At 44.6% G+C, this 25,861-nt stretch overlaps 2 protein-coding genes across 4 annotated transcripts in view; both read left to right on the top strand.

Moving 5' to 3' along the window:
- The window catches only part of LOC118710220 (zinc finger protein 432), a 43,150-nt gene extending 41,087 nt beyond the window's left edge, over positions 1 to 2,063 (top strand). Inside the window, exons 7-8 of one of the 2 annotated variants that reach the window (XM_036422702.2) lie at positions 626 to 1,463; positions 1,704 to 2,063. In XM_036422702.2, the coding sequence (XP_036278595.1) occupies positions 626 to 1,463; positions 1,704 to 1,938 (1,073 nt within the window). In that variant the 3' untranslated portion in view covers positions 1,939 to 2,063. Of the gene's footprint in view, positions 1 to 16; positions 1,464 to 1,703 lie in introns of both variants that reach the window. The other variant, XM_036422701.2, reaches the window with a different exon arrangement.
- Positions 1 to 18,716, top strand: part of ZNF615 (zinc finger protein 615) — a 47,094-nt gene extending 28,378 nt beyond the window's left edge. The window contains exons 1-4 of one of the 2 annotated variants that reach the window (XM_045575986.1): positions 6,189 to 6,264; positions 12,175 to 12,337; positions 12,585 to 12,680; positions 15,493 to 18,714. In XM_045575986.1, the coding sequence (XP_045431942.1) occupies positions 12,196 to 12,337; positions 12,585 to 12,680; positions 15,493 to 17,495 (2,241 nt within the window). In that variant the 5' untranslated portion in view covers positions 6,189 to 6,264; positions 12,175 to 12,195 and the 3' untranslated portion in view covers positions 17,496 to 18,714. Of the gene's footprint in view, positions 1 to 6,188; positions 6,265 to 12,174; positions 12,338 to 12,584; positions 12,681 to 15,492 lie in introns of those variants that run through there. The other variant, XM_036422691.2, reaches the window with a different exon arrangement.
- Positions 18,717 to 25,861: the final 7,145 nt, after the last annotated feature.

The raw sequence follows: 25,861 nt of genomic DNA, 5'->3' as shown, positions 1-25,861 counted from the left end.
ATTCTCTCTTTACTAGGAATCAGGAACGTTGGCAGCTGTCTGCAGGAGCATCCTCACAACCAAATAGTTCTGGAGAGCATACAACAATGCAATGGAAGGAGTGCACTCAGAAATACTTTTCGTCTGAGCAGAGCCAATATCGCCATAATGCGTAATCGTATGTTGGAATTGTGTAGGAAGGCTCTGAAATCAAGTTTACCCAACCAGAAGCATAGATATGAAGTCAAGAACGCCACTGAGTTTAATGGAGATGAGAAATCCCTTCTACCCGGTAATCACGAACAGTTGTGCACTGGCACGGAAATCCCTAAAAGTGAAGAACACAGCGGCACTGAACCGCAAGCCTTTAAAAAGCATCAGGAGACTCATAAAACAGAGAAATCCCAAGAAGCATCCATCCGAGGAGAGGAAGCCTCCATTGGCACAGCTCAGCTCGTTGACCACGGGGGCCTTCCTTCAGGGGAGGGAAGCCACGGGTGTGACTCATGGAAATCCTCCAGAAACGTCGTTCTCACTCCACATCAGAAAACTCAAACGCAAGGCAAGCTCAGTACAACCCCCGAACACGGACCGGGCGCTCCCGTGAACCCCGGGCTCACCGGACGCCAGCAGACCCATTCCGGAGAGAAGCCCTACGTCTGCGGCGACTGTGGGAAAAGCTTCACGGTGAGGCGCTACCTGATGGCACACCGGCGAACCCACAGCGGAGAGAGGCCTTACGTCTGCCACGAGTGCGGGAAGGGCTTCACGGTGAAGAGCAACCTCACGGTGCACCAGCGGACCCACACGGGGGAGAAGCCCTACGTGTGCCCCGACTGCGGGAAAGGCTTCACCATGCGGCACTACCTGGTGGTGCACCGGCGGACCCACACCGGGGAGAAGCCCTACATGTGCGACGCGTGCGGGAGGGACTTCGCTGTGAAGAGCAACCTCGTCGTCCACCAGAGGTCTCACACGGGGGAGAGATCCCACGTGTGCGGCGAGTGTGGCAGGGGCTTCGCCGCGAAGCGCAAGCTCACGCTGCACCAGCGCACCCACACGGGGGACAAGCTGTACGTGTGCGAGGCGTGCGGGAAAAGCTTCACCGCCAAGTGCACCCTCGTCATCCATCAGCGGACTCACACCGGGGAGAAGCCCTACGCGTGCGAGGCCTGCGGGAAGGCCTTCAGCCAGAGGGTCAGCCTCAGGCAGCACGAGCGATGTCACACCGGGAAGACGCCCTTTGTCTGCGGGGAGTGCGGGAAGCAGTATTCGCACAGATACGGCCTCATGACCCACCAGCGGAGCCACACGGGGGAGAAGCCCTACCAGTGCAGGGCGTGTGGGAAAGCCTTCGCCACCAAGTCGGTCCTCAACGTCCACCAGCGGACGCACTCGGGGGAGAGGCCCTACGGGTGCGGCACGTGTGAGAAAGCCTTCTCCCAGTTGTCGCACCTTGTTAAGCATCAGAAAACGCACGCAAGGCCGAAACCGGAGTGGCTCAGTGGATAGCGCGACGGCCTGCGGACTGAAAGGTCCCAGGTTCGATTCCGGTCAAGGGCATGTAGCTTGGTTGCAGGCACACCCCCAGTTGGGGATGTGCAAGAGGCAGCTGATTGATGTTTCTCTCTCATTGATGTTTCTAACTATCCCTCTCTGTAAAAAATCAAAACTATATATATTTTTTTTTAAAAAAAAAGAAAGAGAAAGAAAACACTTGCAAGACAAATGGTAGATTCATTCAAGTCGGGAATTCCTTTAACGAGAGTCACAGGGGAGTCACCTGTGAGTGAAGTCGTGCAGAACAACACACCTATTAATGCCATTTCTGTGGAATGCCTTCTCGGCCTCGTTAAACATCGGTGTTTCTGGCAGGTCAGAATGCAGACACGGCAATGCCTATTGTCAAAGGTGTGTCCTGAGGCGATGAACTTGGTGCCCAGGAGGCTGACTTGGTGAATTACAGTGACTGTGGCAGTGCCCTGACCAATCCTTACCTCGCATTTTCTGTCAGTGAAAACATGTTGGAAAAACTTGGACAGGTCCCATGTGAATATGCCTTTCCAGCTTCATTATATGTCTCAGCAAGCTTTCCAGCTTCAATATATGCATGAAAAGTGTACCTTGAGAGAAATTCTGTGACTACAGAGACGAGTTAAGCCTTCGATGGGAAGGCAGACTTTATTATCAGGGATTGTCATCAATCATCAGTGTGCTCGTCAGTTTGCGGAAATATGAAAAACAGACAAAACAATAAGAATAAAAACAAAGAAATGGGGTTACCATGGGAAAGCCTCCACCCAGAAAGAAGACCTCAGTGAGAGCGTTCACACTGGAAACAAACCTTAAGAGAACGGCACATGTTTGACAATTTCATTCTATCCCATTGTTTGAAAATCATATAGAAGTTAAGGCATTCTATCCCATGGTTTGAAAATCTTATAGAAATTAAGGCTTTATTAACATAATAAATTTAGAGCACTTTTAGTCAAATGTCAGAGAACTTACAAAGGAAAGAAGTTCTATGAAAAGGGATGATGTTTGAGTGGGGGGTGGTTGTTTGTCTTTTAAAGACCAAACTGCTACACCCCTGCTGGTGGTGGTTTTTATTTTGAATCTATACCAATGGTTCTCAAACTTCAGCATGCTCCGTTTCTTTTAACTATATTTTTCATTGATTTCCGAGAGGAAGGGACGGGGGGGGGGGGAGAGAGAGAAACATCAATGGTGAGAGAGAATCATTGATCGGCTGCCTCCTGCACGCCTCGCCCCCTACCTGGGATCAAGACGGCTCAACAGTGGGAATGGAACCATGACCTGGTTCACAGTTCCACACTCAACCACTGAGCAACACCAGCTGGGCTGAGTGCTCTCTATTAGTAGTCTAACTTCATTTTACATTAGATAATTCACCTGAAAAAACTAGTGTGCTTTTCTCATTCCTGGTTAATTTTTACTGTTAAATGCAACACAGGAGTGTTCTATGGAGTATTCTGTGACCTCATATGATTACCTCTCACCTTTTTTTTAGCTCTAAACTTAATTGTAAGTTTTGTCATACAGAAATAGTTTAAAAGGAAACATTACTTTAAATTTATAAATATACCACAAATTTATACTTATCCAATCAAATTATAAGTATGGCAAAATATTTTTGTTGGTTTCAGAGAGGAAGGGAGAGGGAGAGAGGGAGAAACACCAATGATGAGAGGGAATCATTGATCGGCTGCCTCCTGCACGCCCCCTACTGGCGATGGAGCCTGCAACCCGGGCATGTGCCCTTGGCCAGAATCAAACCTGGGACCCTTCAGAGCGCAGGCCAACTGCTCTATTCACTGAGCCACACCAGCTAGGGCTAAATATTTTATAAAACCACCTTCTAAGTTATTTTTATAAAATGTTTAATTTGAAATTATTTTAATTTACAAGAAATTGCAAAAACAGTCCATAGTCTTTTCTAGTATTCTTTACCCAGCTACTTCCAGTAAAAACAGCTGATAAAACCATTTTTTATTGAATCCAGAAAAATGACATTGGTAGTATACTGTTAATGAGACTTTTAACATTATTTGGGTTCTATTAGATTTCACATGTATTTTTTTAACGTTTGACTTCTAAGCTTTGTTACCGTATATAGATCCACATAACCACAACCCTGATGGAAATTTGCTTCATTCACAGACTCCCCTCTGCTAACATTTTTCAGGCTCATATCCTCTATGTAAATCTACCTCTGGCAAACACTTGACCTGTTTTCCATCAGTTTAATTTTGTCATTTCACGAATGTTGTGGAAGTCGTTTTTATAATTGGATTTTATACATTTTATATAAATCAATTGTATTTATTTGTACAAGTTTATAATGTTTTACTAATAGGGACCATGTAAGCATTTTGTGTTTTTGTCACTTGGCAAATTGCTCTTGATTATTTCAGTTGAGAAGTTTTCTTTTTATTAGTGAGTACATGCATACATTGGATATACCAGTTTGTTTAGCCATTCTAACTCGTGAAAGAGATTTGTATTGTTTCCTGGTTTCAGCTGTTATAAATCATAATGATGCTATGAAATCTGCATCCAGGGTTTTGTGTGAATGTGAATGTCTATTCCTCTACAATACATATGTAGATAATAATCATTGGGATATTTGGTAAGTTATATTTAGCTTTATAAGAAATTACCACCTTATCAGTTTGGAATTGGAATTGCGCCATTTCATTGATAAAGAAAACTAAGTATATTGTTGCACTTTTAAGTTTTCAAAACAGTGTTGAAAAATTGCATTGTTTTTATTTTTTTTAAACTCAGTTAAAAGACTAAACTGTTCTTTCAAAAGAGGCATCTAAATGTGTTCCTAATTTTGTATATGGGCTTAGGTTTTGTAACCAATAAAAAAAAGCTGCTATCAAATATGATAAAACATTGAAAAAAAAGAAAAAAGAAAAAGAAATTACCAAACTCTTCCAGAATGGCTGTACTATTTTACATTCTCTCTTTCTCTTTTTTTTTTTTTTTAATATATTTTATTGATTTTGTACAGAGAGGAAGGGAGAGAGATAGAGAGTTAGAAACATGGATGAGAAACATCGATCAGCTGCCTCTTGCACACCCCCTACTGGGGATATGCCCTCAACCAAGGTACATGCCCTTGACCGGAATCGACCCTGGGACCCCACAGTCTGCAGGCTAACACTCTATCCACTGAGCCAAACCAGTCAGGGCTGGCCTCACTTTTTGAGGGCTTTCTCTGAGGCCCCGTCTCAATGACAACTTCAGCTGCTCCCGGCAGCTTTTGCCTGAGTGCTGATGGCCAGCCTCACACTGTGCCAGTTTCTCAAAATCTTTTTCTGTTCTGAAAAACCACTTCCTGCGACAAAATTTCCCCCAGAAGCTTCCTGTTGGAGTCTGTTTACTAGGCATATGACCTTTTCTCTTTGCAGAATTTTATTCTCTGCTGCTATAGCAACAACTGAGCTCAAGATGGCATGGAAACTGTGTGTGTGTGTGTGTGTGTGTGTGTGTGTGTGTGTGTGAGAGAGAGAGAGAGAGAGTGTGTTTAATGTCGGGGATGGTCAGAGAGAGGTCAATGGGAGACTAGTTTAAACAATAAAGAATTTAAATTTTAAAAAAAATGTGTACAGACTGTAAAATAAAAGCTGCATTCATGCCCTGACTGGTGTGGCTCAATCGGTTGGAGCACCATCCGGTGCACAGGACAGGTCATGGGTTCCATCCTTGGTGAGGGCAACTAGCAGTTTCAGGTTTGAACCCCTGTCCATGGAGCAAAGGCATTCATGGATCTCTCTCATCGGTGTTTCTGTCCCCTCCCTTCTCCTCCCCTGCCTCCCCTATTCTCTGCTGTCTCTCACTCTCCTTCCCCTTTCCCCTCTCTCCTTCCCTCTCTGGGGAAAAAAACAAACACAAAACAAAAAAAACTTGCTGTCATGACTTCTTTGCTCAGATGGCCCAATGCAATTCAGCTTGCCTTTTTTTTTTTTTTTTTTAGTTTTTTAAATATAGTTTTTTTTGTTTTTGTTTTGTTTTTGTTTTTTGGTTTTTTTTAGAGAGGAAGAGAAAGGGAGAGGGAGAGAGAGCTAGAAACATCAGTTAGAGAGAAACATCGATCAGCTGTCTCCTGCACACTTCCCCCTGGGGATGTGCCCACAACCAAGGTCCATGCCCTGGACCTGAACCGAACCGGGGCCCCTTCAGTCCGCAGGCTGACGCTCTACCCACTGAGCCAAACCAGCTTCGGTTCAACTCGCTTCTTATTTGCTTCTTGATGCTTGAGTCTCTGAAAATACACTCACTTTAAACAAGAGTCAAAGATAAGGTGACCAGACGTCCCGATTTTTAACAATTTTCTCGCGTCCCGCGGCGATTCTTTAAAAAAATCGGAACTTTTTAAAACGCCGCGGGGCGCGGGACACATTGTTAAAAATCGGGACGTCTGGTCACCTTAGCAAAGAGCTCAGGAACAAGATTAAATTCGCGAGCTTCTCACTGCCAGCCATCGCTGGCTACTGGGTCCTAAGTCCCCGCTTTGCTTTCCGTACGGCAAGTCAGGCCTCCCAACATGGCGGCCCCCGTGCGGCGGCGCCGCGGCAAACAGGGCGCCGCCATATTGCCGGGGCGGGGAATGCGGAAGTCGCTCGCGGTTCTGCAAAGGCCTCGGGTTCTCGCCCGCCGCCACCGGATGACGACATATCTGAGCGCCGCTGGCAGCCGCCGAGGCCGTTTGCGGAAGTGTGGTGGCGAGGCGCTCCCGGGGCCTGGGGAAAGCAGGTCAGTGCGCGCTGGTCCTTTCAAGTTTATAAAAAACGTTTTGCCTCCGGTGACATTCGCCAGAGGTTCGCCTGGAAGGGGGGCGCCTGGGCCCCTGTGGGGAGCGCCGGGATGTTGGGAGGAAGCCGGGGTGACGCTCCTGCCTGCGGTCGGGGTGCCTTTGGGGTCAACAGGTCCCGGCTGTCAGGGCCTGTGCGGGGCTCTGGGAGGGACCGGGGGCATTTCGGATGGTCGCGGAGACGGGTTGCGGTTCGAGGTGTCCCGTGGGGGTCAGGGAAGTGGGGGCGGCGTGCGTGTCGTCTGGTCCGGGTTCGGGGACGATGACGGGCGTGGGGTCCGGGTTCGGGGACGATGACGGGCGTGGGGTCCGGGTTCGGGGATGATGACGGGTGTCGGGTCTGGGTTCGGGGGTAATAACGGACGGGTGATCAGGATCTCGCCAGGGCTTCTGGCCCAATATTCGGAATAATAACGGGCGGGTGATCCGGGTCTCGCAAGGCGAAAGCTCAAGCCGCCCGGGCCCGGCTGGGGGGTGGGCTGAGGTTCCGTTGGGCGGGGACGGCCTCCTGGCTGGAGTCTGAGGCGGTTTGCACTTGGGCTGGTGATGGATGGCATCGCTGCTGTGGACGTTCTTGGCCGTGTGTTCGGGGCCGATGTGTCCTTATTTTGGGGGGATGTGTAGCTCAGATGTAAACCGCAGAGAAGGAGGCAAAGCCCAGGCACGTAGTGAGAAACCTGCCTTTAAAAAAAAAAAATATATATATATATATATATATATATATATATATATATATATATATATATATATATAATCTTTTAATTGATTTTTTACAGAGAGGAAGGGAGAGAGATAGAGAGCTAGAAACACCGATGAGAGAGAAACAACGACCAGGTGCCTCCTGCACACCCCCCACTTCTTCTTCCCCCCACTGCCAGCATGGATATATGTGTCCCCGAGTTGTTTTTTAAAAAGACGCCCTTTCCCTCCTCTCTGAGAGCTGCCTGTGTCATCACGTCTCTGTCTGTATGTGCGTCTGTCTGTCTACAGGCATTTCATTCTGTTCCTCGGTTGACTGGTCTGTTGTACTAACGTGGTCTGTCGTAATTAAAGTGGTTCGAAGCCCTCGTCACTAATGGAGCAACTCTTTTCTCCTATTTTCAAAGGTGTGGATAGCTGTCAGTCAGGGATTTTGATTGGGATTTCATTGGGTCTTTATATACATTTGGGAGACATGGCATCGTTAAACTGTTCGGTTTTCTGAGTCATCTTCACAATCATCTATTAAAATTTACTTCAACATTTCTTGCTACCTTTAAAATATTTTTGATGTCCTTCCAAATAACAGGTTACACATGTTATTTTGTTTGTTGAGGGCCTGTGTGTCTGGCAGTTACTGTGGGAAGGATGTTGAAATCTTGTACTATTAGTTTGAGTTTATTACTTCTGCTTTTTTGGTCCATTTTTACTCTATACATGACAAGGCTTTACTACTACCCTGTTTCCCCGAAAATAAGACAGTTTCTTATATTAATTTTTGCTCCCAAAGATGCGCTAGGTCTTATTTTCGGAGGATGTCTTATTTTTGGGGAAACACGGTAGGTGCATAGGGACTGCAGACTTAGTTACACCAGATTATTTGTGGTGACTCTTTACATGACTATCTTTTTCTAACCTTTTCATTCAGGCTTTCCATATCATTATGTTTCAGATGTGTCACCTGTAATGGCAAGTTATTCCGTTGTAGATTTTAATTGAGTATGACAGGTTTTTAAAAACATTTTATTGATTTTTTTACAGAGAGGAAGGGAGAAGGATAGAGAGTTAGAAAGAAACACCAATCAGCTGCCTCCTGCACACCTCCCACTGTGGATGTGCCCGCAACTAAAGTACATGCGCTTGACCGGAATCGAACCTGGGATCCTTGAGTTTGCAAGCCGACACTCTACCCACTGAGCCATACCTGTTAGGTTGAGTATGACAGTTTTGAGGTATTTGTATTTAATGTAATTAATGAGAATTTTTGTTTGGCATATACTTAATATAATTTTAGCATGTTTTATTTATTTTAAAAATAAATATATATTTTTAATTTTTAAAAATTGATTTGAAAGAGAGAGGGATAACACTTATGTATGCATTCATTGGTTCCACTTATATATGCATTCATTGGTTAATATTTGTATGTGCTCTGACCCAGAATCAGTCTTGGCATATTTGGATAATGCTCTAACCCAGTGGTCAGCAAATCGTGGCTTCCGAGCCACGTGCGGCTCTTTGGCCCCTTGAGTTTTTAGCAAAGGCCAGCTTAGGAGTCCCCTAATTAAGTTAATAACCATGAACCTACCTATATAGTTTAAGTTTAAAAAATTTGGCTCTCAAAAGAAATTTCAATCGTTGTACTGTTGATATTTGGCTCTGTTGACTAATGAGTTTGCCGACCACTGCTCTAACCAACTGAGCTAGTTTTGAAACAGTCCCCTAAGTGTGTCATTATTATCTTTTCCATATTTTATTTCTGTCACTTTCTCACTATCTGTTTTTTCAATGTTTCGGACAATTTTAAAAAATATGTTTTTATTGATTGTAGAGAGAGAGAAAAACATCAATCGGTTTCCCCCCATACACACATGACCAGGATTCAAACTGGCAACCTTACATGGGATAATGCTCAGATAATTGAGCCACACTGGCCAGGGCTCAGGTGTTGTTTTAAAATCATATTTTCTCCATCCATTAGCACATAAATTATATACTTCAAGAAAACTGTTAGTTTTAATATATATATACACACACAATATATATATTATTGATTTTTTTACAGAGAGGAAGAGAGAGGCATGGAGAGTTAGAAACATCGATGAGAGAGAAGCATTGATCAGCTGCCTCCTGCACACCCCATACTGGTACCAAGGTACATGCCCTTGACCAGAATCAAACCTGGAATCTTGCAGTCCACAGGCTGACACTATCCCCTGAACCAAACTGACCAGGGCAAAATTATTCGTTTTTATTGTGACACTAGAAACTGCATACAACCTGGAACTTTGTTAAATTCTTGTCTTTTGCCGGCACCGGTTTGGCTCAGTAGATAGAGCCTCGGCCTGCGGACTGAAAGGTCCCAGGTTCGATTCCGGTCAAGGGCATGTACCTTGGTTGCGGGCACATCCCCAGTGGGGGGTGTGCAAGAGGCAGCTGGTCGATGACTCTCTCTCATCGATGTTTCTAACTCTCTATCCCTCTCTCTTCCTCTCTGTGAAAAATCACAGGCCAGCGCTCTATCCACTGAGCCAAACCGGTCTCGGCAAATTCTTGTCTTAAATAGTACTTTATACTCTTCTCTGACAATACAGGGATCTTAAAGAACTTCAAGCCCTAGCCAGTGGAGGGTGTGTAGGAGGCAGCTGAGCAATGCTTCTCTCTCATCGATGTTTCTAACTCTCTCCTTCTCCCTTTCTCTCTGTAAAAAATCAAAATATATTAAAGAAAAAAAGAACTTAAAATTCATTTATCACATTGCAATTCATGTACCATCTGGGGTATTTTAGTATGTATTCAAGACCCCTAAGATATTATCATTTTTGCTTATGCGACACAGCTGAGGGCTTGCTCAGTGCACTGGTTTTCCACCTGAAACGTGAGCAGAAACGTTTGAAGAGGCACCTGAGCACACAGCTTTCAAGGGAAACAGGGCCCAGACCCTCTCCTTCCCCAGGCTCTGCTGTGTCTGATTTTCCTGATGCTCACCTGCTCCTGGGGCCTCGGGCGGGATGGATGTCACAGGTCTCCTGTGACACTCACCCCACTTACCCTCCACAGGAAAAGGGTGCCTCCTCACAGGTGGAGCCTGAGGCTCTCCTGCCAGAAGAACATGCTTCGGAACACCATGTGAAGGGACACTAGCGATCCCGTGGCCTTGGGTGAGGGGAGTGCTCAGAGCAGAGGAGCGGTGGGGCCCAGAGGAAATGCCCACCCGTGGGGCTCTCTCCTCCGTCCCCAGGAGCAATAGATCCTCGTGAAGCGGGGGATCAGCATTTCTGTGACGCCGTGACTGCAGGCGGTTTCTGTACAGAAATACAGAGCAGACCCAGCACGCCAGGGCAGGGCCTTGTCCTCGCAGCTCAGAGAGCAGAAGGAAATGCGCCGGGCTCAGGGGGTTGCGTTTGTTTCATCCTTTCTTGTCTTCATTAATGGATGTCTAGAGGCCGATAAAAACCTTGAAAAAACTTGTAAATGTGAAAACTATGCATATACTATATGTATATCTTTTTCCTCCCTCAAATACGAAGTGGTGTTTCTAGGTTAAGAACATTTTTTTACATCCTACCTAATAAAACAGTAATATGCAAATTAACCATTACTCCGCTATACCCACAAACCACACCCACTAACCATGCCTACCAGCCAATCAGAGTGAGTATGCAAATTAACACCAACCAAGATAGCTACCAGGATAGAGGTTTGGGTTTCCTCAGCAACACAGGAAGCCAAGCTTTCCACACACCCTGGCGGTTTCAATTATAGAAGGTAAACAAATCCAAACAGAATTGGCAGCAGCCATGGATCGTGCAGGAGGCTTAGCTCTGCTCCAGGCTACAAAGTTTTAATTGTAGAAGGTAAATAAATTCCAAATACCAGAGTCGGCAGGGGCGTGGCTGGCCTGCAAACCACCACAGTCCCCTCGACCAGGCCACCTCACGCCCCAAGGGAACCCCATCCTGATCTGGGACACCCTTCCTGGCAAACCAGCTGGCCCCCACCTGTGCACCAGGCCTCTATCCTAACTAATAAAAGAGTAATATATATGCAGATTGACCATCACTCCAACACTTGACAAAGATCCTGCCCCCATGTGAACACAGGATGGCCAGCAGGGAGGGCTGTTGGGAGGGACCAGGCTTGCAAGGGAGGGCAGTTGAGAGGGACCAGGCCTGCAAGGGAGGGCAGTTGGAGGCAATCAACCCTGCAGGGGAAAGCAGTTAGGGGTGACCAGGCTGGCAGAGGAGGGAAGTTGGGGGCAAACAGGCTGGCAGGGGAGCAGTTAGACATCAATCAGGCAGGCATGGGAGTGGTTAGGGTGATCAGGGTGGCAGGCAGAAGTGGTTAGGGAAAATCAGGAAGGCAGGTAGGTGAGCAATTGTAGCCTGTTAGGGTGATCAGGGTGGCAGGCAGAAGTGGTTAGGGAAAATCAGAAAGGCAGGTAGGTGAGCAATTGTAGCAAGCAGTCCTGGATTGTGAGAGGGATGTCCGACTGCCCGTTTAGGCCCGATCCCACCTAAACGGGCAGTTGGACATCCCTCGAGGGGTCCCAGATTGGAGAGGGTGCAAGCTGGGCTGAGAGACACCCCTCTACCCCCATGCATGAATGTTGTGTGCCAGGCTTCTAGTATCATAGAAACTTCTAGTTGGATGAATGCATGAATGTCTGAATGCATAATTAAAAAATACAAGATGGGGCAAAGTTTTTGAGTATACAAACTACAATTTATTCTTATATTATTTATTAATTATTGCATCATATTTTTAAACTATGTTTTCATTGACCAGAGAGAGAAAGATAAATAGGGAGGGAGAGAGAGAGAAACACCCATGAGGGAGAACCATTTATCAGTTGCCTCCTGCATGCACCTACTGGTGATCAGGCCTGCAACTGGTCGTGTGCCTTGGCCAGAAATTGAACCTTTGGCCTCCTTGCATGGACAATTAAGTTATCAAACTACTGGCCAGGGCAATTATTGTATTATTTTTCACATGAGCAATAGCAAACCTACTTTTGCCCCACCCTGAGTTTTGCTAGGCATGTCGTTATTCAACTACATATATTGTAAAATAAAACCCCAGTTGCTACATAGATGCAGCTTATAGAGTGAACATGAGCAGGAAAACTAACATTTCTTCCATATCATCTAAAGGACATCGCGCCATCGCACAGCATGGAGTTGTCACAGGGATCCCTGACATTTCTCGATGTGGCCGTGGACTTCGCCCGGGAGGAGTGGCGGCTCCTGGGCCCCGAGCAGAAGGACCTGTACAGGGACGTGATGCTGGAGACCTACCGCCACCTGGTGTCCGTGGGTGAGGACAGCTCCCCCGTGTCACTCAGCGGGTGCCCTGTTTTTCCTTTCTCAGCTGCTTAACTTCACAATAACTCCAGTTCTCTGAGATGAGGGATCTCAGGTCCTTCTCTTGGGCCAGACGGGAGAGAAAAGTTTTTGTGTGACAGATGGGAAACCTGCTCATTCCTTGAGATGTTACATTCTCCCACTTGACAGATGCCGGCCCAGTATAATATGTCTAAGTCTCTGTCGTTGTTCCCAAGCAGGGTATCAAGCCAGCAAACCCCACGCGCTCTCTAAGCTGGAACGAGGGGAAGAACCGTGGACAGTACAGTGTGGACACTGCTGTCTAGTCTCGCCAGGTGAGGGGGAGAGAGCCAGCAAGGCGGGTGGCCGGGAAGTCACACTGTAGTCAGAGGCAGCACCAGAGTCGTGACAGTGAATGAGGAAACTCAAACCACCCTTCCACGAATGAGAACCCTTTTTCTTTGTAGAAGTTTTGGGGAAAATATACCCCTCTTTTATTGTCTGATAAAAACAAAACAAAACAAAACAAAAAAACACTTATTTTATCCACCTCGTGTTTTTGTTTGCATAGTTTTCATCCTCCTGGGATTGTCAAATCTTCCTCCTTTTTGTCTCAGTCACCGTGACTGCCTGTGTTAGCACCTTTCTTGCTATGCAATCCCACTTTCCAGGCCTCTCTAGAAAGAGAGAACTTGGAATCCATTGCTTTTTTTTTACTCCTGGGCTGTTAGCAGTGGAATGGCTCTTTGATAGGTGCCTGTGAGCACATTGATGAGGATGTGAGTCAGCTCCCGGAGCGTTTCAAAGGTGAGACGATGGGACATTCAAGAAGTTGTATCTGGCTGAAGCCGGTTTGGCTCGGTGGTAGAGCGTCGGTCTGCGGACTGAGGAGTCCCGGGTTCGGTTCCGGCCAAGGGCATGTACATTGGTTGCGGGCACATCCCTGGTGGGGGGTGTGCAGGAGGCAGCTGGTCGATGTTTCTCTCTCATCGACGTTTCTAGCTCTCTATCTCTCTCCCTTCCTCTCTGTAAAAAAATCAATTAAAAAAAAAAAAAAAAGTTGTATCTGGAATTGTGTGAGGAGCTTCTAGAATACTTGTCTGTACAGCCAGTAATGAGCAAGAGGGAAAATGATGAGGTGATGACAGTAGGGTGGCAACTGGAGGTGCCGAGATATTGGGTGTTTTTTGCTTCGTATTTCAAATTTTTTTACTTGATTCTTGCAATCCTCTAGTGTGCTGTTGGATCTCTGTATATTATTCTTTATTTTAGTCAGTGTATGCTTAATTTCTAGTTGCTACTTTTTCATATCGTTGAGAGTCTCACTAAATTTATCGGCCTTTTCTAGAAAATTCTTGAAAAACCTTATAACCGTGGTTTTTGAACTCTATATCCAGTCATTTGCTTTCCTCCATTTCTATCATTTGTGATCTGTTTGTCTCTGCATTTTGGCTGCTTCTTTCCTGTGTTGATAGTGTGGCTTTGTGTGTTAGATGTCCTATAGGGCCCAGTGGCTCAGCCTCCTCAGTTATCTGAGGTGGACACTCTTGGTGCACCCCTTTGTGGAATGTGTGCACATTCTTGTAGTTAAGCCTTGATTGTTGTTGGTATCACTGTTAGGAATTGACCTCCAGGCCACTTGGCTGGGAGGATCAGGTGTGTCTACGATGGGAAAACTTCTGTGCTGGTGACACCCTTATAGGGCAAGACCTGCTTCAGTGGGGTTTTGGCATTCCCTGAGTCTGCCCCCTCAGTGTGTCCCTTCTGGATCTGAGGAGTTGTAATCTGGATGGTCTCATTCTGATCCCTGGGTACACTGTCACTTGGTGCTCTAAGGAGGTGCTAATTTAGCCTCTGCCTGAGACCACCCAGCAAGAGGTATGGAGAGATCTGCAGATTCCTCTTCGTTGTTTGAGGTTTAGAGGTGCCCAGATGAGGCCCAGCTGTGAAGCAATGCAAGCTGCTGTGGGGCCTTGGGCCTTCTTTTGGATGTTCTGGGTCTCTCTGACCCAGCTGCAGTTCGTTAAATAATTTTAGATTGCAAATGGCCAGGCCATTCATACGCAAAAGCCTCTGCACACAGCCTGGGTGGGGCAGGTCTCGGTATCAACAGGGCAGAGCAAACAGCTATGGCTGATCCTCAGCACTGCCCTAATAGGCCCCCATGGTCTCAGTGTCCCTCGGTAATCACTGCAAGCACCTCTGAGAGAAAGCTGCCCTCTAGTTTTGCCCGATGCCAGACAGTCCAGTTTCTCCCCATATGAGTCTGGTTCCCCGTAGTCTCACCCGGAACTGGAGTTCAGAGCAGTCAGGAGCTTGTGTCTCCCTCTCTATTGAAAAAGGCAACCACGTACTCAGTTGCCAGCCCTCTCAGTGCACGCGCCTTTGTACCTCTGCACCTCTGCCTTCCGCAGATCCTTTGAGTCTCAGTGTGCTTTTCTCTTCCCTTCTAGTCGTAGAATTTCCACTCAACCAGCCTTCCTGTGGTTCTGGGTGATGTCTGTTTTGTCTCTTAGTTGTAGTTTTGAAGCGGTTGTGGGAGGCAGCAATTTCAGGTGTTTATCTATGCTGCCATCTTGGTTTTTCTCCAGGTCACTGGTTTTTTAAATGGACAAGCTTGCCTATAGTACAGAAGGTAAAAATTATCAGGGAGGGGAGTGTACTGTTATACTCATGGTTACAATTTGTGACAGTAAAACAGTGCATATTAATATTATAAAAAATGTGCACTGGAAAGAGTCCAGGAGTCTCCTGGAAAGTGCTAAATCAGCTCTGGCTGGTGGTGCGAAGTGGTTACAGCATTGGTCCTTGCACTGCAGGGTCACAGTGGATTCCCAAGGGACTTGTATACCTAGGTTGCAGATTTAATTCCCTGCCCCAGTTATGGTGTGTGCAGGACCCACCAATTGATGTGTCTCTGTCACATTGATATTTCTCTCGGTCTCTCTCTCTGTGTCCCTCCCTCTTCCATTCACACTCTCTCAAAATCAATGAGTGAAGACAAGTATATTTCTTATTTTACATCACATGAGATTGTCTCTACATACAATGTCTTATTTTACTTCACATGAAGGCTTTTTTAAACAGTTTTATCTCTAACTAGGATTATGAGAGATAACAGAATGATTCATTTCTGTTCTGTCCTAGAATTCAGGAAGGTCCATGATCCTCTGCCACATCACTTGTGGTGTCAAAGCATTCAGAAGAATGTGGAACAATGCTGTGAATGTAATATGTTTGCAGATATTGTTAATCAGAGCGGAGGTCATTACTTATTAAAGCAAAATCATGGAATGCCTGAAATAAGTGAAAAACTTATAGGATCAGATTTAAGTTTTGAAAACCAGAATAAAAGCTGTAACTTAAAGAATTCTGTTGAGTTGAATGGAGAGAAGGCATCCATTGTGCATGATAACCAGGAACAGTTTTACACTGAAATCATGTTGCCTGTCAGTACCAAAGTGATCAATAGTAAGTCCCAGATCAACGTAGAGAAAGCACACACATGCACTGAATGTGGAAAGGCCTTTGCGAAGATGTCTCTGCTCATTGATCACCACAGAGTTCACACGAGAGAGAAGCCTTATGGGTGTAGTCTGTGTGGGAAAGCCTTTAGCAGAAAATCCAGGCTCACTGAACATCAGAGAATACATACAGGACTCAAACAATATGAATGCACTGAATGTGACAAAACCTTCCTCAAGAAATCACAGTTCAATAGACATCAAAAAATTCATATGGGAGAGAAAACTTATACGTGTAATGAGTGTGGGAAAGCATTCATCAAAAAGTTTTGGCTCATGTGTCATCAGAGAACTCATACAGGGGAGAAACCCTATGGGTGCAGTCTATGTGAGAAGACCTTTTGTACAAAGTCTAATCTAAACAAACATCAAAAAACGCATACAGGAGAAAAACCTTACAGATGCAGTGAATGTGGAAAAGCCTTTGTTGAGAGAAATCATCTTATTGCCCATCATCGAACTCATACAGGAGAGAAACCCCATGAATGCCATCTATGTGGGAAGACCTTCCGTATAAAATCTAATCTAAATAAACATAAAAAAAACCATACAGGAGAAAAACCTTATAAATGCAGTGTATGTGGAAAAGGCTTTGTCGAGAAGAGACGTCTTATTGTGCATCATCGAATTCATACTGGAGAGAAACCCCATGGATGCAATCTATGTGAGAAGACCTTCTCTACAAAGTTTAGTCTCACTGTACATGAGAGAATCCATACAGGAGAGAAGCCTTATACATGCAGTGAATGTGAAAAGGGCTTTGTCAAGAAGAGTCATCTTATTGAGCATCACCGCACTCACACAGGAGAGAAACCTTTTACATGCAGTGAATGTGGGAAAGGATTCTCATTGAAGCAGTACCTTATAGGACATCAGCGAACTCATACTGGGCAGAAGCCCTATGTATGCAGTGTGTGTGGTAAAGGCTTCACCATGAAGCGCGATCTCACTGTACATCAGCGAAATCATATTCCAGAAAAACCATATGTGTGCGGCGAATGTGGAAAAGGCTTCATTGTGAAGCGCGGTCTCATTATACATCAGAGAACGCACACAGGAGAGAAACCCTACGTGTGCAGCGAATGTGGAAAAGGCTTCTCGGTGAAAATGCAGCTGACTGTGCATCAGCGAACGCACACAGGAGAGAAACCCTTTTTATGCAGTGAATGTGGGAAAGGCTTCTCAACGAAGCACTGCCTTATCGGACATTTGCGAACTCATACTGGAGAGAAGCCTTATGTATGTAGTGTGTGTGGAAAATGTTTCACCATGAAGCGTGACCTCACTATACATCAGCAAAGTCATACTTCAGAAAAACCGTATATGTGTAGTGAATGTGGAAAGGGCTTCATTGTGAAGAGTCGACTGATTGTACATCAGCGAATACACACAGGAGAGAAGCCCTATGTATGCAGTGAATGTGGGAAAGGCTTCCCACAGAAAAGGCAGCTGCTTGTACATCAATGGACTCATACAGGACAGAAACCTTATGTATGTAGTGAATGTGGAAAAGATTTCACAGCAAAACGCAATCTCATCAGACATCACCTAAAACACACTGGAGACAACCCCCAGGAACATAGTGGAAAAGGCTTCACCATGAAAACTGATCTTACTTTACATTAGCAAAGTTATACTTTAAGAGAAACTGTGTGTGTACAACAAACTGGGTAAAAGCTTTACCCTTAAAACTCATGTCAATGTACATCAGTACACTCAGATGGGAGATAAAGTTTGTATGTGCAAGAAATATGACAAAGGCTTAATTGGGAAAAATATGCTCATTACATGTCTGTGAATTCATATGGAGAGAAACTGTATATACGCAATGAATGTGGAAAGAGAATACTGTGGGTATTCTTCAGCAAACTCATAATGTAGAGAAGCCACACAAATGTAAAAAAAAGTGGTTAAGGCTTTAGGAAGAAGACATGTCTCATGCAACATCAGAGATTTCACTCAGGAAGGACTTCCTTTGCATGTACTGAATGTGGAAAATTTGCATTCAGCAAAAATGATATTATTCATCAGATAATTCACATGGAAGAGAAACCCTATGAATACATTAAATGTGGGAAAGCCTTCACTACAAACTCAGGACTATGTTTGTCAAAGAAAACATACAGGAGAGAGGCCCTAAGAGTGCATCATTTGTGGAAAAGCTTCTGACCACTTGTCAATTGTTAAACGTAAGAGATTTCACAGGTAGTTGCTTTGGGGTAAGCCTGTATGCAGTAAACAATAACTTAATACAACAGAGAAGATAGGGGGGAAATGAATAACTTACTGCAAAGAATCTGGTACTATCTTTGTTGGTCATTTACCAGATTTTGTGTAAAAAAATTACAAAACAACTTGGATACAATCAGCCTTCAGAAAATATTTTAGGACATTTATGACCAAAAAGTTTATCCTGATACACATCCTATGAATGTGACAGAATATGAAATTCTTTAGTGGGAATCACTTATGATATATGATAATCAGAAATCATGAATGAATATTTCTAATTATGGAAAAGCATCTGCTCAAAAGTAAGACCTCAATAGATGTCATTTTACACTAGACAATTTTCTTTGGTAGGGATATGTCATGGTTTGCAGTAACTCATGTTGCCCTATCATTTGCCAGAAACTCATGCAGAAATAACTCATGAACACATTCAATTTGGTGAACTTTAGCAAAACTTCCAATAACTTAATGAAGAAAAGAATCCTTGAATCTAAACCTCATAACCAATGGGGACCAGGATACCTTCAGCTACAATTTCTAAAAATATATATATCAGCCAAAACCAGTTTGGCTCAGTGGATAGAGCGTTGGTCTGCGGACTCAAGGGTACCAGGTTCAATTCCAGTCAAGGGCATGTGCCTTGGTTGCGGGCACATCCCCGGTGGGGGGTGTGCAGGAGGCAGCTGGTCGGTGTATCTCTCTCATCGATGTTTCTAGCCCTCTATCCCTCTCCCTTCCTCTCTGTGAAAAATCAATAAAATATATTTTTTTTAAATAAATAAAAATATATGTATCAGAGAGGAAGACAGAGATAGAAGCATCAGTGATGAGAGAGAAGCATTCATCCGGTGCTCCCCACACACCCTGTACTAGGAGCTGAGCCCACATTCCAGGAATGTGCCCTAAGCAGGAGCTCCTGATCCATAGGTCAACAACCAACCACTGAGCTGCACTGTCTAGGCCCTTCAGCCATAATAATTGCTTTGCCATTGACTTTATAATTTTTAAACAGTACAATTATCTCATCATGAATAAAAATGTATACAACACAGGAGTGGTCTATGTCTCATTATGTAATAACATTTTACAATTCTTTAGTTCTATTGGTTATTTCAAAATAGATGAGTACTTAAAAATGAAACTGATATTCATTTTTAAGGATACAATTTTAATGCATTTGACCAAGTATATAAGTAATAGCAAGAAGCTTATAAAATTAATATAAACATGATGTTATTTATAATTTTTAACTTAGTTTAGAATCATGAAAACTGCAATGTTCTTTTTGTTTTTAAAACCATAATATTATATGTTTTAGAACTTCATATAAATGGAAACATACATCTGTCCCCTTTTTCTGTCCATTAAGCCCCTCCAGCTTGCCCTCAACCCCTGTCCTGGGCTTTTACAACCTAGTTGTCTGTGTCCTTGGGTTATGCATGTATAAATACAAGGTCTTTGTTTGATTGCCTCCACTTACTCTCCCCAGCCTTCCCTCTGAGATTCTGTTCTCTGTTTCTATGTCTCTGGATCCTGTATTCATCAGTTTATTTTGTTACTTAGATTACACATATGAGTGAGATCATGTGATATTTGTCTTTCTCTGACTGGCTTATTTCACTTAGCATGATGCTTTCCAGGGCCCCTTCATGCTGTCTCAAAGGGTAAGAGATTGTCCTTTTTTATTGCTGCATACTATTCCATGGTGTAAATGTACCATTGATTTTTTTAAAAATATATTTTATTGATTTTTTACAGAGAGGAAGGGAGAGGGATAGAAAGTTAGAAACGTCAATGAGAGAGAAACATCAATCACCCGCCTCCTGCACACCCACTACTGGGGATGTGCCCGCAACCAAGGTACATGCCCTTGACCGGGATCGAACCCAGGATCTTTCAGTCCGCAGCCAATGCTGTATCCACTGAGCCAAACTAGTTTGGCAAGATATTCTTTTTTTAAAGTATATGTTCTCTATTGATTTCAGAGAGGGAGAGAGAGAGAAACATCGATGATGAGAGAGACATTGATCGGCTGCCTTCTGCATGCCCCACTCGGGATTGAGCCCGAAACCCAGGCATGTGCCCTAACCATGAATCGAACCCACGACCTTTGAGTCCACAGGCCGACACGCTATCCACTGAGCCAAAACAACCAGAGCTTAAAGATATTCTTTAGTAAAGTTGTAAATGTAAGTACATTTTCCCCTGAGAGTTTGTGGGAACCTTCATTTGAAGCCAAGTCAGAAGTTTTAGCTAACCGGGAGAGCTACTACATATGATTAGCATGCATGTGAAATGGCAGGGAGCAGGGTGTGGTACTGAGCCCTTCACCTGTGGCAGCTGGCATTACTGTGTCCGAATGGAGCTAATATGTGGGATATCAGTTGGTGCGGAGAACTCCCCGCTGTAATGCGCACACTCTCCTGGTGACCAGGCGTGTTGTGACAGTAGCAGCAGTGAGAGAACAGGAGAGGCACAAGATGGAACTGCAGGTTTTCCCAAGAGACTTCAAGTGAAGTCAACCTAAGATCCAGCCCCAAGCTCTCTGGGGCAAGCATGTCAAACTCGAGGCCTGCAGGCCACACGTGGCCCACAGTGAGTATTTTTGCAGTCCTGCCAATATAACGGTATATAAGAAACATTTTAATAAAAATTTCGTAAATTTTTATAATATCCTGTTACATACAATTATTAATAAACTACAATGTTCGCTAATGACTGATGACTATAATCGTGTTGCATTCACTTCCCTTATGCACATTATTCGCTGGTGCACCATTTCTCTCCACTAATTTCAGCAGTGAATATTTTAGCAGCAGATGGCCACCCCATTAGTCTTGGACTAACTTGATTGGTGTACACAACAGGAAATATTTTGGTTTCGGAGAACAAGAAAAATAGGTTTATTTGTGTTATGCTTATTAATTTGTGCAGTTATTCAACGTCTGGTAAGTTAATGTTCAAGAAAAAATACTAATTTTTATTAAAATGTTCTATTATTTTATGTTATTACTCATTTATTTCAGCCCTTTGTATTCAGCCTATCTCTGTAAATAAACCTACGTTTCTATGAAAATGGAAGCTTTTGTTTTTTTGTAGCACATACACTTTGTGTTCTGTTGAAACTGGTGAATACAGTCCATCCCATGCCTCGTTGGCCTTTGATAGGTTCCAGCCTCTAAAGACTTAAGCAGTGGCTCTGCACTGGAGGGCATGTCTTGCAGAGAGGAAGGCACTGGCGTGGTCATAAGACAGCAGAGGCATACCAACAGGTATGGCCACTCCCATCAGAAACTTCCGGTTTTGCTGGATGACGACCTAGAACCTGAGGGAGGTCAGAACTGAGACTTCCAGACATGACCCAGAGCCCTGGACACCCACGTGTCCTGGCCCTTTGGTGTCCCTAGCAACAGCCAAGGAAGTACTTGGGGAGAGAGCACCGAGCTGGGGGTAGTGTGGTGCCTCGGTTCAGCCTTTGGCACCTGAGGGTGGGGTCTCCAAGGCTTAAGGTCTGGTGAGATTCTATGTGAATCCCTAGTGAGGGGCCTGTGAGGTCAGTGGAGCAGGAATGCTTATGAATGTTGGTGTTTGGAAGTTTTATTTTAATTCCTTGTCACCGAAGAATCTGAGCATCACTGTGGGGTGTTTTTTAAAAAATATTGATTTTTTACAGAGAGGAAGAGAGAGGGATAGAGAGCTAGAAACGTCGATGAGAGAAACATCGACCAGCTGCCTCCTGCACACCCTCTACCGGGGATGTGCCTGCAACCAAGGTACATGCCCTTGACTGGAATCGAACCCTGGACCTTTCAGTCCTCAGACCAACGCTCTACCACTAAGCCAAACCGGTTTCAGCAAGTGTGGGCTTTTTAAAAACTATATATTTTATTGATTTTTTACAGAGGGAGAGGGAGAGTTAAGAAACATCGATGAGAGAGAAACACTGATCAGCTGCCTCTTGCACACCCCCCACTGGGGACGTGCCCGCAACCAAGGCACATGCCCTTGACCGGAATCAAACCCGGGACCCTTGAGTCCGCAGGCCGACACTCTATCCACTGAGCCAAACCGGTCAGGGCAAGTTTGGGTTTTTTTTGTTTAATCTTAGTCTGAAGATATTGACAACTGAAAGTCTGATACTCAGGGCTTCCAATCTCCACATCAACCCTGCTGGGCTTGGGCAAGGAAAACTGGAAAGTGTGAACCAATGAGCCATTCTTGTCAACTAGGTTAGTTATTTAATCTAAATCCAAATTAATCTAAGCAGGGAGGAATATCATTGGACAATAGTATCTGTGGAGAACTTTTGATTGAATGGGAGGTTGCTGTTTGGGGAGTACAGAGTGTCTCCGGGTTTGAGAACAGAGGGGTCTGGAAGTTCTGAGACCCACAGTCCCAGGCTAGTGGGTGTTTTGAAGCTCAGCGTTTGGATGTTGGAAACATCTGCAGTTGTTCAAGTCCAAGTCCTTTATCAAGGTTCCTATTGAAATGTCTCCTAGACCGTTTGGGATCTTGCTGCATGGCATATATTATCAGTTTGGATCAAGGAAACTCCTATAAAAAATGTTTTTTGTCTTGTCCTGGCTGGGTATCTCAGAACATTGTCCCAATATGCCAAGGTTGAGGGTTCAATCCCTGGTCAGGGCACATACCAAAATCAACCAATAAATGGAACAAACTGAAGTCTCTGTTCCTCTTTCTCATTTTCTGCCGAAACCGGTTTGGCTCAGCGGATAAGAGCGGCGGCCTGCGGAATGAAAGGTCCCAGGTTCGATTCCAGTCAAGGGCATGTACCTTGGTTGCAGGCACATCCCTAGTAGGGGGTGTGCAAGAGACAGCTGATAGATGATTCTCTCTCATCGGTGTTTCTAACTCTCTATCCCTCTCTCTTCCTCTCTGTAAAAAATTCAATAAAATATATATATTTTTAAAATATATATATTTTTTGTCTCAGTTCGCAGACCGACGCTCTATCCACTGAGCCAAACCAGTTATAGCCCATCTGCTTATTTTTAAAAATATATATTTTATTGAATTTTTAAAGAGAGGGAGAGAGATAGAGAGCCAGAAACATCAATGAGAGAGAAACATCGACCAGCTGCCTCCTGCACACCCCCTACTGGGGATGTGCCCGCAACCAATGTACATGCCCTTGACTGGAATCGAACCTGGGACCTTTCAGTCCGCAGACCGACGCTCTGCCAGGCGTCTTCAAACTACGGCCTGCGGGCCACATGCGGCCCACAGAGGAGTCTGATCCGGCCCGCCAGGTTTTTTGGGCAGTGAGCGCAGCCGAGGTGTTACAGTAGGAATTAGTAGTTCATATAGTCCGGCCCTCCAGCTCTCTGAGGGGCCGTGATCTGGCCCCCACTTTAAAAAGTTTGAGGACCCCTGCGACTGAGCCAAACCGGTTTCGGCCCATCTGCTTATTTTATTTTTTTAACAATGGGATATTTATTTATTTATTTATTTTACAGAGAGGAAGAGAGGGACAGAGAGTTAGAAACATTGATGAGAAAGAGACATCCATCAGCCACCTCCTGCACACTCCCTACTGGAAATGTGCCTGCAATCAAGATACATGCCCTTGACCAGAATTGAACCTGGGACCCTTCAGTCCACAAGCTGACACTCCATCCACTGAGCCAAACTGGCCTCAGCCCATCTGCTTATTTTTAAAAGAATGTCTGTTCAAGGTCTTTGCTCATTTTAAAAATTGCTGACTTTTAAGAATTCTATGTTCCTAATACCAGTCTTTAATGCGATAAAACTCGCTTGATGAATCTGTTCAAACTCCAACTATTTATTTACCTTCTCATGCCTATGACCTCTAAGTGTTCCAGCATCACTTGTTGGAAAGTGTATCCTTCCTCCATGGAATAGCCTTCGCACCTGTGTCAAACAGTTGAGTATGTTTGGTGTATGTTCGTTTTTCTTTGTTGGATCTCTATTCTGCTCCACTTACATATATGTTCATCCTTTCACAAATATTATCAATACCAATACAACATACATGTGTTGAAATATGATAGCAGCCCTTGTATGATGGTTCTTTTTAGTCAGAATTATTTTCCTATTGCCAACCTACAAATATTACCTTTACCAGGAGATCCATGTGAAGTCATTTTCATATTTCCTACCCCTCAATATGGTGTGATGAAGAGACTTCAACTCCAAAATGCATACCCCCTGTTTAGTGAGGGAACTTTAGACCAAACCAAAGGATGGATGAATATACAAAATACCCGGTTAGTAATCCTCTAAATCAGTGTTTCCCAAAGTGTGGTATGCGTACCCCCAGGGGTACAGAAGAGTTTGGTGGGGGTACTAGTTGCACCAGAGTTTGGTGGGGATATGCACTGCACCGTGCTTAGCTGCGCCTAATTCTACCTTCTCATGAGTATGAGCATTACGAAAATTATAGAAGGGGTACACATATGTCAAAAGTTTGGGAAACACTGCTGTCTAAATAATTGAGGTCCCAAATGAGAAAAAGACTGAGAAATGGTCACAGAACAGAGATAACCAAGGAAATAATGTCTAAATGCAGTATTGTATTTTGGGTGGAATCTTGGGACACAAAGGATTGAAGTGGAAAAACTTGTGAAACCCAAGTAGAATTTATAATCTGGTTGTATACTATACTAGCTAATTTCTCAATTCAACAAATGTAGCATGGTTATATTAAAATGGTTATATTAAATGGTCACATGGTGGGAAGATAAATGATGTGATTTGGGAACTTTTCGCAAAAGTACCTTGTGAATTTTACTTAAGTAAAAAATTGGCCAAAATGAAAAAGTTTATTAAAAATAGGTCTAATCTGTGACAATTATAACTAGAGGTCCCTTGGACAGGTAGGTTCCCCAGTGCAGTGGTCGGCAAACCTCGGCTCTCGAGCCACATGCGGCTCTTTGTCCCCTGGAGTGTGGCTCTGCATTAGAACCACTTCTTTAAAATAGACTCTCCCAGGCCGAAAACCAACTTCTGCACATGGGCCACAGAGTTTTTCAATCGTACTATACGTGCCTGCCCGCACGTGGTATTTTGTGGAAGAGCCACACTCAAGAGGACAAAGAGCTGCCTTCTCTGAGGTTTACATCTAAGCCACACATCCCCCCAAAATAAGGGCACATCTGCCCAGAACAGACCTACAAGAATGTTCAGTCCTGCATGGTTTGGCTTGGTGGATAGAGCGGTGGATAGAGCGTTAGCCTGCGGACTGAAGGGTCCCAGGTTCGATTCCGGCCAAGGGCATGTGCCTTGGTTGCGGGCACATCTCCAGTAGGGTGTGTGCAAGAGGCAGCTGGTCGATGTTTCTAGCTCTCTATCCCTCTCCTTTCCTCTCTGTAAAAAAAAAAAAAACAAACAAAAAAAAACAATAAAATATATTTAAAAAAACAAAGCTATTATGTTTTATATATCTACATGTCTATATCTATCTACATATATCTAATTCTATATGTCTATATATCTACATGTATTTATATATATATATAGATATATATAATTTTTAAAAAACTGTCCACACCAGCAATGCACATCACCAACTGCAAACAGCGCCCGTGCGCTCCCAGCAGCGAAACCGCCTCAGACTCCAGCGGGAGGCCGCCCCCTCCCAACGGCCCGAGGCCGGAACCCCAGCGCACCCCCCAGCCCGGCCCGGGCGGCTGGGGCTTCCGCCTCGCGAGACCCGGATCACCCGCCCGTCATTGTCCCCTTAACCCGGCCCCGACGCCCACACACGCCGCCCCCACTTC

Source organism: Pipistrellus kuhlii, unplaced genomic scaffold, assembly GCF_014108245.1.
Source record: "Pipistrellus kuhlii isolate mPipKuh1 unplaced genomic scaffold, mPipKuh1.p scaffold_m20_p_71, whole genome shotgun sequence".
In the NCBI taxonomy this organism is placed as follows: Eukaryota; Metazoa; Chordata; class Mammalia; order Chiroptera; family Vespertilionidae; genus Pipistrellus; species Pipistrellus kuhlii.
Note: the sequence above shows the minus strand (reverse complement) of the source record. Positions and strands in the feature narration are given on the sequence as shown.